The 17,888-nt window shown below is 45.5% G+C and overlaps 1 protein-coding gene across 1 annotated transcript in view; it reads right to left on the bottom strand.

Annotated features, from left to right (window-relative positions):
• Window positions 1-5,181, bottom strand: part of LOC115457460 (putative PIP5K1A and PSMD4-like protein) — a 29,060-nt gene extending 23,879 nt beyond the window's left edge. Inside the window, exons 1-2 of the mRNA XM_030186874.1 lie at window positions 5,061-5,181; window positions 1,950-1,984 (exon numbers count right to left, since the gene is read on the bottom strand). Coding sequence (XP_030042734.1) covers window positions 1,950-1,984; window positions 5,061-5,166 — 141 coding nt within the window. The 5' untranslated portion in view covers window positions 5,167-5,181. The remainder of the gene's footprint in view (window positions 1-1,949; window positions 1,985-5,060) is intronic.
• Window positions 5,182-17,888: the final 12,707 nt, after the last annotated feature.

The raw sequence follows: 17,888 nt of genomic DNA on the forward strand, positions 1-17,888 counted from the left end.
AAATGGACCATCCAGTCATGCTTTATTTCCCATCTTTCAACTCTGAGCTTCCCAAATCCACAAAAGAACAATGGCTCCTACTCCATGAATTCTTAATTTCCTAAGGAGTCTCATGGACTTATCACAAGTCTTCTGGAAACCCAGATAAACTGTATTCACCAGCTCACCTTTATCTACATATAAAGTATCACATACCATGTATAATGAATTTATCTCGTTGGGCAGACTGGATGGACCGTCATTTACTATGTTACTATGTTTTTTCATGCCTTCCAATAAGTAAGTCACAACCTCCCTTTCTTAAATCCACACTGCCTCTTCCTCATGAAACCAGATTTATCCAAACACTTAAAAAACTGCTTCCAGTATTTTACCCAGCACTGAGGTCAGGCTCACCAGTATATACTTACTTGGGTCATCCCTTGAGCATAGGCGCCCCGTATAAGAGGCTTGGGGAGGCTAAGCCTCCCCAGCCCAATCGTCCACTTCCGCTTGTGGTGCAGCCCACCCTCCCGCCCCGTGCATTTTCATCTTTTATTTCCGTGGCAGCGACATCAATGAAGAAAAAGACTACAGGCTCGCCGCCAGCTTCTCCCTTCTCTCTGCTCTCGCGGAAACAGGAAATGCATCACGGGACACTGTGTGCAGAGAGAAGGGAGAAGCTGGCGGTGAGCCTGTAGTCTTTTTCTTCATTGACGTCGCTGCCACGGAGCTAAGCTCCGCCCCCTTTAGCCTCCCCAAACAGTTGGGCTACCGACCGTCTATGCCCTTGAGCCCCCCCCCTCCTTTTTTTAACTGGTGTTACAACGGCTATACTCTCTGGTTGTCAGGTCAGGGACAGAGCTGAATGAGTGCCAGAGCCCTACAGTTCTGCCGCAAGAGCTAAGAAATTGTGACAAACATTCTGAAATATTGCACTCTTTAATAGACACATTTGCTACAATTGCTGCAACTATTTCTAATAAAGGAAAACACAAAATTGTTTGATGATCTTTACAGGGGAAGGGATTCCACTGATCAGTGCTAGCAAGGGGATTGAAAGACATCTTGTAGGTGAACGATAGACAGAAAGAAGATGGAGGGGCAACGGATGACAGAGGTGGGCAGATCCAGTCACTCCAAGCCCCTGTCTCACTTGCTTTCACACAGCGTAAATGACCCCCTTCACGCACATTCTTATGTAATGCTCCCTCTAATTCCAGGGCTCATACAGTAAAGCTGATCGCTTCTCCTCACCACCTGCCTTGTTTAATTGCTAATCCATCAATCCAGGTTTGGCAGTGTAGCAGCATGATTCCCCCGGCTGCCTAGCATTTTGAATCACAGGCACCACCACAATACTCTGCCGTTCAAAATGTGCCACTCAGAGGAGAAAGCAGCCCAGAGGGTTCTACCACTCCTTCACCCAGAACCTGGATCGGTTTGGAGATGTACCAGCCACCACGGCAACTGCTAACTTCTCCCTCAGCGACTGGGGAATTCCATGTATTTCGCAGTCCTTACTGTGGAACACCAAGCGCCTTGATGACAGTAGCAGGTCTGGAATTCCACGTTTGATTTCCTCCAGAACTCTGCTATGAAAACCATCAAGTCCTGGTGATTTTTGTTATTTGAGCTCTGGTAGGATCTGTTGATTAATAAGTTACTGGGCCCGGTATCTCAAAGAGTACAGAGCAATGCACAAAATAGCTAGTCGTAGCCTGTCGGATTTCCACAGATATTATTATCTCCTGGAAGTGAGGCCCAATAGATGAGTATTTCAAGAGAAGACAAGTCACAGCAATGCCTGTCTGAAGAACTATCCACCACCTAACCACACAAGTGCACTGCTGAAGCATAAAGCCTGGCTCCCAATTAACACAACTCACCTTTTCTGTGTGACTTTAGTCTCTAATGGATACAGAGTAACACCCAAAATTGCAAAACGCATTTTTAAGTTCATGGCTTACCTCAGATGTGGCTGGTTTCTTTAAAGTGACGGCTCCTGTTAAGAACAAAATATCAGACAGAAAGGTTTAGCATGAAGGAAAGAAAATTCTTTAGTAACCCAACCCCCTCTGGTGCTTCTCTTTTGTGTGTAAGTACCCGAGACATAGTGTCAACTTGCATGCAGGTATTAAGGGCATGTTATACTCAGTGATTATGTTGGCTCCCAGCTACCTGCATGCAGGTAATATATAATACACCACCATCCTTGTGTTCCTAACATGTTCTCATACTTCCACCGAGATCTGAACTGCTATTACATAAGTACATAAGTATTGCCATACTGGGAAAGACCAAAGGTCCATCGAGCCCAGCATCCTGTTTCCAACAGAGGCCAATCCAGGTCACAAATACCCGGCAAGATCCCAAAAATGTACAAAACATTTTATACTGCTTATCCCAGAAATAGTGGATTTTCCCCAAGTCAATTTAATAATGGTCTATGGACTTTTCCTTTAGGAAAGCCGTCCAAACCTTTTTTAAACTCCGCTAAGCTAACTGCCTTTACCACATTCTCTGGCAACAAATTCCAGAGTTTAAATTACACGTTGAGTGAAGAAACATTTTCTCCGATTCGTTTTAAATTTACTACATTGTAGTTTCATCGCATGCCCCCTAGTCCTAGTATTTTTGGAAAGCGTAAACAGACGCTTCACATCTACCCATTCCACTCCACTCATTATTTTATAGACCTCTATCATATCTCCCCTCAGCCGCCTTTTCTCCAAGCTGAAGAGCCCTAGCCGCTTCAGCCTTTCCTTCTGGGAATATCATGAATCATGTTTTGTGCCAGCAGCATAGTCTGCAACTCCATTACAATATCTATCTTATTTATAGATAGGACTTGATATACCGCAATTGATCCGTGAGGTGACTATGCGGTTTATAATTTCTATTACAGGTAGCCCTAATATGCTCACAATCTAAGTTAAATATTGTACCTGGGGCAATGGAGGGTTAAGTGATTTGCCCAGGAACTGAACTCGGTTCTCCAGGATCTCAACCAACTGCTGACCGTCAGGCATCAGTGGGAATCAAACCCAGTTCCCCAGGTCCGCAACCTGATACACTAACCATTAGGCTACTTCTCCGACTTAGTCCACAGACTCACTCTTTACAACTGGACTCTGTTGACTAATTTAAAAGACAGGGAGCAGAGTGTATATTTGATCAAGAGCTCCCTCCCCCTCCCCACACACCCTGCTAACTAGACCAGGACTCCTTACAGGTCTTTGCAGAATGTACTCTGCATCACACACAGTGATTTAAGTTCTCTTCTCCCTTACAATAGCAATGTGCATTTTCAGTCTCTGTTAGGTTGGGCTGTTTCATGTTAGCATGAGACAAACCAGAAAAACAAAATTACTGAAATGATCAACCCCCTGACAAATTCTGCTCTCCACACACAGTGTACAGCCTTGCAGCACAGCCTGGTTAGCAGTGCACTGCAATCACTACTGTCACAAGCAAGCAAGCATGGGTTCAAATCAACATGGGACACAGCCAAAAAGATGAGCAGGACTCCAGGTCCTCCCATCCCACCCCGCGGCAGGGAATCAATACTATGCTTAAAACACATAAAACATTCACATCCCCATTAGGTGAATATAAAGCGTCCTAAGTGTTCATGCACTGTAAACGTCTCTCATTAAGGCAGCACTCTTCTGAGAGATGACGACCCTGAGTACATCTAGGAAGATCCTAATTCTTCTAGGACCTCCCTTGCCCAAACACTATCCAATCTGTTTTGGGATCTTGCCAGGTATTTGTAACCTGGATTGGCCACTGTTGGAAACAGGATGCTGGGCTTGAAGGACCTTTGATCTGTCTCAGTATGGCAATTCTTAAGTTCTTAAGACTTCAACCCCCTTATATACACCGATGATGAGACAAATTTACATCCCCTGCTAAAAGAATGTGAATGAAATTGCAACCAGGATTGTGGACATCGTAAACATAATGGAATCAAGCTTAAACTGAACAAGGAAAAAACCCACTGCCTGATACTCACATCACACAACACTGAACGCTTTCCAAACATCAAGACCATGGGCACATCCCTCCCAATACCTGACAACTTAAAAATCCTAGAAGTCACCATTGACTGCTATCTATCCTTCGATAAACAAATCTCAAACACGCCGAAGAAAATGTTCCAGACCATGTGGAAACTGAAGCGCATAAAAAAATGACCTACTGAGAGACATATTCCACACATTAGTTCAATCCATGGTCCTCGCCCATACAGACTACTGCAACGGAACCTATGTCAAATGCAGAAAACAATTACTAAAGAGACTGCAAACGGCACAAAATACAGCTGCTAGACTAATATTCGGAACAAAGAGATTCAAAAGCACAAGACCACTGCTCCAAAAATTACATTGGCTACCCATCAAGGAACTTATATCTTTCAAGATTTGCTCCCTGGCCTATAAAATAATATTTGGCCTTGCATGACAAACTTGATCAACCTACCTATATGCAATGCATTAGAAGGCTTAAGAACCTACCCTACACTTTCCAAGATGGCAAAGGCCAAAAATACAATCTTCATACTCAACCAGCCTCACATACATCTGTCCCAAGATATGGAACACGATACCAAAAGACCTAAAATGAACGACTGACTACCTAACTTTCCGAAAACACCTGAAAGCCCACTTCTTCAGAAAACCTTTACTAAACTGAACACCAACCATCACAAAACTCAAATCACTAAAAGAAACTGAACAAAGCACACGTCGACTTCGAACGAGAATATATGTTCAACTATTGTAAATTGTAAGCCACACTGAACTGACAATTTGATTTATGAAAAATGTGGGATACAAATGCAGTAAATAAATATTCTGAATAAATGGGTCTTGCTAGCCTTCTCCAACATTCCAGATAATCACACACCACATGGAAAAGAAGGGGATCTGGTCTCACACCATAAACAAATCAGCTTGCCTCAGCTGGTGACACCCTGACAAAAATGAGGGCCTCTCCGTATCTCACAACAATCCAGTGCTTTGTAGCATGATCGGGAAATGCAGGATCACACAGCCTACTTTTAATCCCACACTTACTGCTAATACCCTCATCTGCACACTGGGAGTCTTTTTCCTTCTCTCCAGATGCTGCAAGTGTATACCCGTATCTGACACCTGAAACCAGTATAGGCCAAGCCAGCATACAGACAGCACCCACTTACAGAGAGCTGGATTTAGATTCAAGAGACAGCAGTCAGTCAGTCCTGTTAAGCTGGCTGTAACAAAGGGTTACACATTGCGGAAAGTCTAGAAGCATTTCCCAAGGTTACTGCCAGGAACTTGCACAAGCTTGTTACACCCATGAACCAAAACATGCCTTTCACGGGCAGGGCATGCAAGCAATGATGGCAGACATGGTGCTTCCCACACACAGTATCTACCTCTCCGAACATCTCCTGCACACCTCCCACAGCACACAGAGTTTAGGACTAGACAGAGAAGAGAGAGGAACAAATTCAACAGAAAGCACCAGAGAGGAACAAGCAGGAGTTTATGAAGCTCTTACGGTCTTCCACATCTTAAGAGGAAATCCAGTTCCCCTGACTAGAGAGATTCAAACAGAACCTGTAAAACGTGAACTGTGCGTCATATTGAAAGATTAGAAGTGTTTCACACCCGAGCTTTTCCATTCTGTGACTACAGAGGAAAAGCATTTGCGATGTTTGGTCTAATCTCCTCGCATCCATGGAGCTCTCTTCTCTTAGAAGAAGACCTCAAGAGTAACCAAACTCCTAGTGTGAGCCATGCTCCGAGTACAAGACTGTAATAACATATCCGGCCAAGGGAAGGGGAAGACGATGAGTTAGGAGAACTTCCAACAACATGTTTTAGAATCGGTGCTCTTACCTAGGAAATCACCTGCCAAGATTAACATTTGCACATTTCTAAATGCCATGGGTTTGAAGACCTAAAGATCCAGATTTGGAGCTGGGTTCACTGAAGGACAAATGAACACAGAGGAAAACACAAACACTGGCCTTCACAGGCCCCTCCACTGTTCCCAGGTGCCTGTCCGGAGCAGCATCTTAACTGAACCATTAAGAGTGCTTTCCTGGGGCCAGCGAGCTTAGGTACTTGGTCCAAAGTAGAGTTACCACATGAAGTCTTTTGAATCTCTTTGGCAATCCTATTATAAAGAAGCCAACTTCTGAATGGGACTCTCTGCTGACGTTAACCGAGAGCACGTCACACGTAAAAAAAAAAAAAAGAAGGAACTACAGTGTGTGGTTTTCTGTACCAACTCAACGTAAACCACAAGCAGACACCAAGTCAGAGAAATCACAGCTTACCCCTGGCAGGAATAGCAGCCTGAATGCCTTCCCTCCTTACCCTATTAAAAGCAGAATAGGACAGTGATGAAGAGAGGGCTGGATACCAGGAGAATGAGTAAGATGTTACACTCTATCAGAACTGGTACTAAAAAGATTCTCAATTGTGAATGTCCCAAAGTCTTTCACAGAACCAGTGAAAGGGGATAAAAAAGGGTGAATACAGAAGGAAATAACCTGATACAGCAAACTTCATGACAAACTATTGCTAAAATGATCAAAGGTCTGAGAACAGGGGTAGATATGAGAGTAGATCAGACAAAATCTCAACAAGAACTTTTATTTATTTATTACATTTGTACCCCGCGCTTTGCAACTCAAAGCAGGTTCAATGCGGCTTACATAGTAATTGGGATTACAAAGTGTTGATGAAGAGAAGTAAGTTGGGTATTATCGGTGTAATAAAAGGAATAAGAGTGTAGAGATGCAAGGATGGGGGGAGTAGTAGAAGGCGGAGCAAGGGTAAGTGAGCAATTTGAGGGGTGGATGAGGGGATAGAGCAGTGGATAGGGAGGGGAGAATGTGGCGGGAGATGTAGTCTAGGTCATTATCGTTGTCTCCTTGATATGTGATGGATAGATAGGTTCATAGGAATTAATCTGGGTCATTTGGGTAGGGTTTTTACTGATTTCCGGAAGGGCAGATGGTCATTGAGTGATCGGATTGGTCTGGAGAGGCCATTCCATAGTTTACAGCCTCTTTAGCTCAGTTTAAGAGTAATGAAGTGTTCCATCTGCAGTCATTGTTAGGCTACAACACAGATGAACATACACTGGTCAAAGTGATGTTTGTAAAAAAAATGCAAAACTTCTTCCCTGTAACCAGCAGACCTCCATATGGCTCAAGGTGCACGCATCATAATATCGGTGGCTACAGATGAGTCCTCTGGACATGTGTCCCGGAGCTCCCCGTGCAAACTGACGGAATCACAGGCCAGAAATTCTAGTTGCACTGAGAAGCAAGAGCCAAGATTCAAGGATCGCTTCCTGCTTACTCACAAAGAATCCTGGCAGGAAGCCACAGCCACAGGAGCCAAAGTTCCTGACACAGTAAGGTCTCATCCTGTGTCTGCCATCCAGTGATTCCCAAGTGATGAGATTACTAGTGCATCAGCAGAAACCCTCAGCTGTCCCATGACTCCAATCTTCAGTCTCCTCTTAAACAGGAAGGCCCTATGTCGCAATATCTGGGGAGCAGTGTAAGTTACAACTCTGCTCTGAAAATACAGGAGGAAATAAGACACAATAGCGTGCTATTTCAAAATTATGCTGCTCAAAAAAGCACCCTCCGAGCCCTGCCCTATATTAAGACATTAAAGGTGGATTATTTTTAGCCAAGGTTAACATGAAATCCTAGTGAAATGAAGCTGTTTTTACCGGCCCAGAAGCGTCACCAATCTAAAGACATTAGCTATGGGCTAGGATGTGCCACAAAGCAGAAGGAAACAGTGGGGAAACACTTGGGGATAAGACAATTGTAGCAAATGTCACAAGAGACAAATGAACTACTTCTGGGGCTCCCTTTCCATGTGTGTGGTGTTTCGAATAGAGGAGAAACCTATCCTGAGGACCTCACAACCAGCAGGAAATCCACAGTGAATAAACAGGAGACACATGTGGAACTACAGCTGAAAGCAGGCTGCCTTTTCTCCCCATTAAGGCTGAGGCATTAACACTGTCAGGACTGGACTACTTGGCTTTCCTTACCCCTCTTTTACAAGAAGGCCAGATGATCCCAAACGCAGCAGACACATCTAACAGGTGTGGCTTAACAGCTCAGGATCTTTCCTTTTCTCAGTTACATGGCTTCCTGGCTCTTCTATGGATTGAAATCTATCCTTGTAGCTTACTGAAGTCCTCTAGAAAGGCTGTACTGGATCTCTCTCTACAGCTCTGACTGCGCCTTTGGAGATCTCCGAGGAAACTGGCCTACTGCCTTTAGATAGCTTTTGACCCCCCCCCCCCCCCACCAAAAAATACCACTACTACTACTTATTTCTATAGCGCTACTGGACATACACAGCACTGTACACATTATATACAAGTTTCATTACATTTAAGCAGTGGAGTAGCCTACCATTAAGAAACAGTATCGGACCATCACGATCCTACCTAAACCTACATTCTCCAAACTGCAAAGGACTTAAATACAAAACAACTTACGCATCCAGCTTCTCCTACATAAGCACACAACTATGGAACGGACTCTCTAAAGCTGTAAAAACAATCCATGACCACCTGAACTTCAGGAAATCACTAAAAACCAACCTCTTCAAAAAGGTCTACCCCAATGATCCAACGTAACCCCTTCACCCAGCAACACAGCATGACCAATGATCGTACCGGACAATATACAATCTTCATTACCTTCGACCCTCTACAGCTACCTCATTCAATCACCAACCTGGCAAATGCCTTGACGGTACTATGTAAGCCACATTGAGCCTGCAAATAGGTGGGAAAATGTGGGGTACAAATGTAACAAATAAATAAATAAATAAATAATGGTTAGTGCAGTGGACTGAGAACCAGGAGAGCTGGGTCTGATTTCCACTGCATCTCCTTGTGATTCTGGGAAAAAGTCACTTAACCCTTCATTTATCTGTGTCAGTTTCTATGCACAGAGGATCTCCAAGGGAGAGGAAGGGATTGTACAGATTAGTAGTTGGTGGAAACAGACAGACTGGATAGACCTGTGTGGTCTTTATTTACTGTCATTGTCTCTGTTTACCTACTTCAGTGGTTCCCAAACCTGGTCCTGGAGGCACCCCAGCCACTCAGGTTTTCAGGATACCACAATGAATATTCATGAGAGAGATTTGCATGCACTGCATGGGCAGTCTGTGCCCTGAGAATGACAAGGACAAATCATATAAAGTATCACAGACCATGTAAAATGAGTTTATCTTGTTGGGCAGACTGGATGACTGTACATATCTTTATCTGTCATCATTTATTATGTTACTATGATAATTATCTGTTGAACCCAATGTACCTAAGACATGAAGGAAACTGGTGTACCTATTAACGTAACAGAAAGGTAGTGAGAAAATAAAAGTGTGTTTCTTATCATGCCACGGAATGTATCTGTTAATAAAAACAGGTTAGCAGAAATAGGGATTAGAAGCCTGTTTGCAAAGCTCCTGAGCTTGCTGTTGCATAATGGTCTTTCCTAAAACTTTAGCTATTATTTTACACTGTGGTGCTATGTATTTCCTTGAACACACCTTTGGCTCTGAAACAAGCCGTAAAGTCATCACATCTACCAGCAATTAGGCATCTGGGAATCAAAACGGCAGATACATTTATGTGGAAAAGTGCAAAGTAATACTATAGTCCAAACTATACTGGATTCTGCGTTAGGCGTCATCCAGGAAAAGGATCTTGACATCACTTGGAAATCCTCAAGCTCAGTATGTAACAGTTGTAGTCAGAGAGGCAAATATTAGTATTTAGAAAAGAATGGAGAACAATATCGTATCATCTGTGTACAGTTTTAGTCACCCAACCTCAAAAAGCTAAGAGAAGTAGAAAAGTGAATTGAAAATGCTAAAAGCCCGACACAATCTTGGAAGAGTGGTTTTTAGAACAGTCACATTGTCTGTATTTTATTAAACAACAATCCAGCAATGTTGCAAACTGGCAACCAACCCGAGATATATTATTCATATCCCGCTACGTACAATATACATACTTGTTCTTGATCTGTCCTTGCCATGTTCAAGACACAGACTGTAGAAATAGTTTTTCACTCAATGCACAATTAAGCTGTAGAATTTGTTGTAGGAGGTGGTGAAAATGGGTTTTAAAAGGCTTCAGGCATTAGCAGGCCTGGTAGACTTGGGAAATGCACCGTTTATTCCGGGAGCATCTGTTCTTTGGGCTGTACTGCTGGGTCCTTGTGACTCAGATGAGCCTCTGTCGGAGACAGACTGATGGGCTCCAGGGGCTTTTGCCCTGACCCAACATGGCATTTCAGATGTTCTTGACAGCTTTAGTGTAATTAAAGAATCCACAGTCAAACCTGGAGCCTGGCAAGGGAAGCTGGGCTTCTTTGCCAGCTATTGCCAAGAGAGAGACTGTGCTTGAAGGCAAGATAGCAGCTGTATATTCCTCTCACAATAATTGCATTTGAGAGGATTAACAGACACTCTCACTGACACAGTTCAGCAAGTGTGCTGTGCTCTGGAAGATCAACTTTTACCTATGAATGCAGTCAAGGCAGTGTAACACCCGTCTGAGAGGAGTTGCAGTAATCCCAAGATCTCACTTCTTAATCAGTTATACCCAAGCCACCATGCTGCAAATTCAGAGTAAGGTTTAGTGAGCTCCCAGAGGAAGAAACAGTCATACAGATGATACCTGTGGTGTGCACAAGCACGCACTATGACACAGGCACCTATGTGACAAGTTTATGACATCAGAAGCATCACGTGCCGTACCCAAACAGACTTTCAAAGTAACTACAATTAAATGTGTGTAATGATCAGGCATGCCAGGGTCTGCATGCAGAGAGCAGTTTGGATTGCTTCCTTATGCACATGGTTTTGCTCTTTCCCAAATTAAATCTCATCTGTCATTTCGATACTCAGATGCCAACATTATTCTGGCATCTTGTCAAAATGACTTTTTTGCTGTAATTTCTTTGCAAGGCAGGTACACATAACATCTCTCCTCATTGTTGCCGAGATTAACACCGCTTTGAGCTGCCATTGAAGAGACTCACTGGGAAAGAGGACAGCCTGGAAAAGCCTGCTGTTCTTGTTGAACCTTCGCTCCAGCATTTGGCTGAACTGTTTGTAAGCTTTGCTAGCAATGATTACACACTTCCCCCAAATGCTCAGTCTGGTCTTTTGTTTACTACACAATCCTGTAGACAAATTACACTATGTTTACAAAAATAACTGGACATATCCAGACTTAGAGAAAACAGAGTCTGGAGGGTTCTAAACCCAGGTTTGCCACTCCCTACACAGGACTTTGGGTAATTCCATTCATCATCCTGTTTTCTTTATTTTCTCTCAGCGAGCCACTGTAGGCTTGGAAACCTTCTGACCTTTCCTAGACCCAGCGTGCGGTACAAAAAAGATGATCCGAATTTCGGAAGTCATTCGTAACCTCCAAGTATCTGCAAAGAACTCGCTTAACATCCAAGCATCTCTAGGCTTGAAACTCCTTAAGATAATCCTCCTTTCGGAAGAAAGGGAGACAGAGCTGCTGATCTACATGAAAGCGAGACCCAATCTTCGGCAAAAAGAAGGCACTGTGTGTATTGAGACACCTGCTATGGTAAAACGCAGGAAGGAAACCCTACAAGACAAAGCTTGACGCTCAAAAACTCTTGTTGCCAAAGAGATTGCTACCAAAAAACACAGTCTTCAGGAGGATCCTTCAGAGACAACCGAGAAAGAGGCTCAAACGGCGGTTACTGCAAGGCTCTCAGCACCATGTTAAACTGCCAAGGAAAAAATGGAGCGCAGGGGAGGCCGAAGCTGGTTACCCCTCTCAAAAAAAGCGCACAATATCTGGCTGAGAGGCAAGGGAAACACCCTTCACACGCCCTCTATAGCAGGCCAAAGCCTCAACCTGGACTCTAAGAGAACTCAGAGACAGACTCTTTCAGAGCCCCTCCTGGAGGAAGGCCAAGATGGCAGCCACCGATGTAACATAGTAGATGACGGCAGAAAAAGACCTGCATGGTCCATCCAGTCTGCCCAAAACAAACTCATATGTGTATACCTTACCTTGAATTTGTACCTGTCCTTTTCAGGGCACAGACCATATAAGTCTGCCCAGCAGTATTTCCCGCCTCCCAACCACCAGTCCCGCCTCCCATCACCGGCTCTGGTACAGACCGTATAAGTCTGCCCTCCCCTATCCTTGCTTCCCAACCACCACCGCCACCCAATTTCAGCTAAGCTTCTGAGGATCCATTCCTGAGGATTCCTCTATGCATATCCCATGCATGTTTGAACTCCGTTACCGTTTTCATCTCCACCACCTCCCGCGGGAGGGCATTCCAAGCGTCCACCACCCTCTCTGTGAAAAAATACTTCCTGACATCTTTCCTGAGTCTGCCCCCCTTCAATCTCATTTCATGTCCTAGAAAGGTGGAGGTGATCAGGATAGTACTAGAATTCAAAAAAGTAAGGGAGAACCTCAGGGGACTTCTCAGGGAGAAGAAAGAATTGATCCAACTGGTCTTATCCCAGCATTCATTCCATTGTTATGCATGACATATTCACCTGCAAAGGCAGGGTTTAACAGAGACTTACACCATGTGAAGCTAAGTACCATGCTTTCACTTAACTGAATAAAACAGATCTACACCATTCAGCAAACTCAGAGTACAGAGGAAGAAATTAAAGCACTGCATGTTGGGATGGGGGGTGGAGGGGGGAATAACACAAATATGAAGAGTCTGTACGTCAAATGAAAAAGTCTCCAACCAATGGCCACATTTCTTCTGTCACAGGCAGATAATAAGTCATGCACAGATAGATTATCGTGACATGGAGCCATCAGCAGTAGTTCCTGTGAAGCATGCAAGAATGTATATTCATGTAAAGCTCATCCTGTTCTTTAATTCTTTGAAGCCCTCAGAGATGTCGCAGATCCCATGCGCTGCCCGCTACTGGTTCCAGGCAAACGACAATTTGATTTCCCAGCTGAAGGTCTATTTTATCTTTCTGTTCTCAAATTTCTGTCCCCACAAAGCACTGTACTATTCCCTTCTGGACCCAGAAACAGGCTCACAATCCAGTTATTGTTCTTTATGGTGGGGAGGGTGATATGAGGGGGAACAAGCACGCACTTAGCACGAGCTAATTACACTTCTGTGTAACAGGATGTTTATCACCATCTTGGGAGATTATCAAATCCCTGAATGTTGTGCCTCAGCTAGAAAAAGTCACAATATCAAAGGAATAAAAACAAAATAACAAAATTACATCCAATGCGAGAACAAAGTGGGCCTTATGGTTAGTGTAGTGGGTTGTGGACTGATGCTCAGAGGAGCCAAGTTCAATTCCCTCTACAGCTCCATGTGACCCTGGGCAAGTCACTTCACCCTCTGCTGATGCGGGTACAACAGTAGTATAATGTACTGTGAAGCTGTATATAAATACTCAAATGAATGAATGAATATTATCAAACACCTTATAAGGAAGAGGTCAGTATTTTTACACACCTGAGGAACAGGATGACCTAAAGAGACCCTAATCACACCTCTAAGGTGGTAGGAGGTACACAAATCCACGCTTGGGAATTACTGCAAAAGTTACTGTATGCCAATGGGGGAGCATTAATGCATTCCTGGTGGGAGAAATGGATAAAAACCACAAATGGTGGGATTGAAGGGATATAGTTAAATACCCAGTATATGTGAAAGTAACTCACTACTACTGAAAAGATGTAAACAATTCAAATCTTCTCTATCAGGGGGGATTTGGTTAGGGAGTTACAACCCTCTCTCACACAAAGGTTGGGGGTGGGGAGGGGGAAGGCTCATAATCCCTTGGGATAAGAGAAAGTGTTATCGCGCTCTGGGAGGTCAGCCACATTTTCATTTCAAAATATGTCACACAGAATACAACCAAATAATGCTCTTAGAAACCATCAAACAAAAACAGTTTACAGTAAAACAGGAGAGAGAATAGCCAGATTCACACTACTCCTCTCTGAGAAGCGAGAGAGTTCTCATACCCTGGAGGTTTAAGGAACTATCTCCCCATCTGCCCCCATCCCTGGAGAAGTGCAGATGGGAAGGATAATCAGAGTAGGGATCTAAGAAGGGGGATTATGCTAACCCTGGGGGAGGGGGGGGGGCTAATATCACTCTGGGGATTTAGGGAAAGCAAGTATCACTGAGTGGGGGCAGGGTGGCTATTAATCAGTGGGGGAGGGGAGTATCATTCTGGAGAGTTATCACTTGGGGGTGGGAGAAGGAAGTAGCTGGGAATTTGGGGAGGGGAGTTGTCACTCTGTGGGGGAGGGGTGTATCACTCTGGGATTTTAGGGAAGGAAAGTATCACTTAGTGGGGGAGGGGTATCACTCTGGGGTGAGGGGAGTTGTCCCTCGGTGGGGGAGGGGAGTATCATTCTGGGAATTTAGGTATCAGTGGGGGAGGGGTATCACAGGGGGGGGAGGGGAGTCAGTCTGGGGGGGGAGGGGAGTTGTTGCTCAGTGGGGGAGGGGAGTCAGTCTGGGGGGGGAGGGGAGTCAGTCTGGGGGGGGGGGGAGTTGTTGCTCAGTGGGGGAGGGGTATCACAGGGGGGGAGGGGAGTTGTTGCTCAGTGGGGGAGGGGTATCACAGGGGGGGAGGGGAGTCAGTCTGGGGGGGGGAGGGGAGTCAGTCTGGGGGGGGGAGGGGAGTCAGTCTGGGGGGGGAGGGGAGTTGTTGCTCAGTGGGGGAGGGGTATCACAGGGGGGGAGGGGAGTTGTTGCTCAGTGGGGGAGGGGTATCACAGGGGGGGAGGGGAGTCAGTCTGGGGGGGGGGAGGGGAGTTGTTGCTCAGTGGGGGAGGGGAGTCAGTCTGGGGGGGAGGGGAGTCAAGCTGGGGGGGAGGGGAGTTGTTGCTCAGTGGGGGAGGGGAATTCAGGTATCACACAATGGGGGAGGGGTATCACGGGGGGGGAGGGGAGTTGTTGCTCAGTGGGGGAGGGGAATTTAAGTATCACACAATGGGGGAGGGGTATCACGGGGGGGGGAGGGGAGTTGTCCGTCGGTGGGGGAGGGGAGTATCATTCTGGGAATTTAGGTATCAGTGGGGGAGGGGTATCACACAATGGGGGAGGGGTATCACGGGGGGGAGGGGAGTTGTTGCTCAGTGGGGGAGGGGAATTTAGGTATCACTGGGGGGGGAGGGGAGTCAGTCTGGGGGGGGGAGGGGAGTTGTTGCTCAGTGGGGGAGGGGAATTTAGGTATCACTGGGGGGGGAGGGGAGTCAGTCTGGGGGGGGAGGGGAGTTGTTGCTCAGTGGGGGAGGGGAATTTAGGTATCACTGGGGGGGGGAGGGGAGTCAGTCTGGGGGGGGGAGGGGAGTTGTTGCTTAGTGGGGGAGGGGAATTCAGGTATCACTGGGGGGGGGGAAGGGGAGACGTGGTGGTGGTGGTGGTGGTCCTCCCCTCCCCCCCCGCCCTGACAAGTAAGGAAAAAGTTCGCACAGGCTGCCGGGGGTGGGGGGGGGGTGACACGAGCCGCCCCTCCTCTCTTTCTCTTACCGAGGCCGCTGCTGCTACTGGTGGGTTCCGCAGCCGACGCCATGTCTCCTCCGGTGGAGCCGGTTCCAGCGAGGAAAAGAAACGGGCGCCGGCGGCCGGTCGCTCTTCACAACAACAGCCCGGCCAAAAGCCCGAAAGCGGACACTCACGGAGCGCGCCGAGCGCCGGAACCCCGTCACGCATGCGCGGCCGAGAGTGACGACAGCACGCCTGTGCCAGCCACGTGACAGCCAGACGACGTGAACCGCTCTAGGCCAATGAGAGAGCTGAAGCCAGTGGGCGGAGCTTCCGCGCTTCTAGTTCACCCAAAACAAAAGCGGACACTCACGGAGCGCGCCGGAACCCTGTCACGCATGCGCGGCCGAGAGTGACGACAGCACGCCTGTGCCATCCACGTGACAGCCAGACGACGTGAACCGCTCTAGGCCAATGAGAGAGCTGAAGCAAGTGGGCGGAGCTTCCGCGCTTTTAGTTCACCCAAAACAAACCCTATAGGCCTAAGTCTGGGTGGAAGAGAGAAGCGGGTTTAAATGGCTTTTGGGACCCATTTTTCTACACAATACAGATGGCCACATTTCAGTCTACATATCCTGTTTACTGATGCAGAGCTTCCAAGTTACCCATTCCAGGAGGGAGACTTTTGGGCCAGTCCTGGTTTTAAACTTACAGCCCAAAGCAATCTGGGATTTATAGTCCATGATGATTGTCTCCATTGAAAACAGTGCTGCAGGTCCCATAATGCACCAGGATGAGGTTGGCAGACATCCAGGCCTGGCCCAAAAGTCTCCCTCCTGTAATGGAAGCTCTGCTGATGGCTTCATCTCAACTGTTGTTGTAAACTGCGAAGCCTGATAACGACGGAATATATTGACATGTAATATAGCGGAAGTAAAATTAAACTCTCCTTTCATTGGGCCACATGGAATCACATCTTCATCTGTTTTGCGGAATTTGACATGTTAGATACACAAATGGATTATTCTTTGAACGTGTTTCAGGGGCAAATGGTTTTATAAATCAAAATAAAATTTAATGTTTTGTTTCAAGCAGATCTCTTTTGTTTAAACATAACTAAATGGATTACAAGTCCCTAAAACTGTGCATTGCTTTTCTTATATTTTGTTCTCGTGATGACTTAGACTGTGGCAAAACTGAAAACTCATCTCTTCTATCTGGTCGATAATAAAAGGCGCTCACTGTGAACACTATCCACCCTAAAAGGTTGTTTTGTGGCTGTAAATTAGGAATTCTGATACTGAATAAATAAGTATAGGTTTTTGTTCCCCATCATGCATCCAAAGGTTATATAATCCTTTCAAGAAAGACACATTATTAATCATTTAACTTATTAGTGCAACATAAGCACAGAGGCACAGTATGGTCACATTTTAAATATGGTAATACTAGAGCCCAGCTATGGAACAGATAATTTTTAGTTAGCCTGCACTGGACCAAACTTGCTTTCCTTGTGCCATCATAATCCAGCAGGATAGGCAGTGTCTTAAAAGGTGGAGGATAAAGGATTTTTTTTTTTACATTTATATCCCACATTATCCCACGCAAACGCAATGTGGCTGTCCTTTAATGATGCCACATGTTCAGCCATAAGTATAGTTATTCAAACATAATTAAATGCATACACCAGAACAGTCATCTATATACACATTGCAAAAGAAAACAACAACTTCTACAGAGTACATCCAAAACTTAGTTTTTATTTTCTCGTTTCCATCTTCTAAAATTCTAGACAGCAGGTGTACAGATCAGTAGGACCCAAGCAGTCCAAAACAAGTACGGTCAGAAGCAACCCAGTTTATACCTCAGTGGTTCCCAAACCTGGTCCTGGAGGCACTCCAGTCAGTCAGGTTTTTAGGACACCCACAATGAATACTCATGAGAAAGATTTGCATGCAGTGGAGGCAGTGCATGCAGATCTCTCTGGTGAATATTCATTGTGGGTATCCTGAAAACCTGACTGGCTGGGGTGCCTCCAGGACCAGGTTTGGGAACCACTGTACCTAACTGTTCAACCACCCTTAGGATTCTCCCTTGGGTTTAAAATGCAAAACCATGTGCATGTAAGGACAGAATCAAATTAAAGTTTAAAGCAAATGCCCTAAATATGTAATACTTGGTAGCAATAATGAAATTAGAATATTCACATAGGAGGTTCCCGAGCCTGTACATCTAGCCCCCTCTTTGGCCGTTTTCAAGTCCAAACTTAAAGCCCACCTCTTTACCACTGTTTTTGATTCCTAACCACTGCTCGCTTGCCCTGTCCTTTTATCCTCACCTCTTTATTCCCTTACCCTTA

This window comes from Microcaecilia unicolor, chromosome 14 (assembly GCF_901765095.1).
Source record: "Microcaecilia unicolor chromosome 14, aMicUni1.1, whole genome shotgun sequence".
NCBI lineage: Eukaryota > Metazoa > Chordata > Amphibia > Gymnophiona > Siphonopidae > Microcaecilia > Microcaecilia unicolor.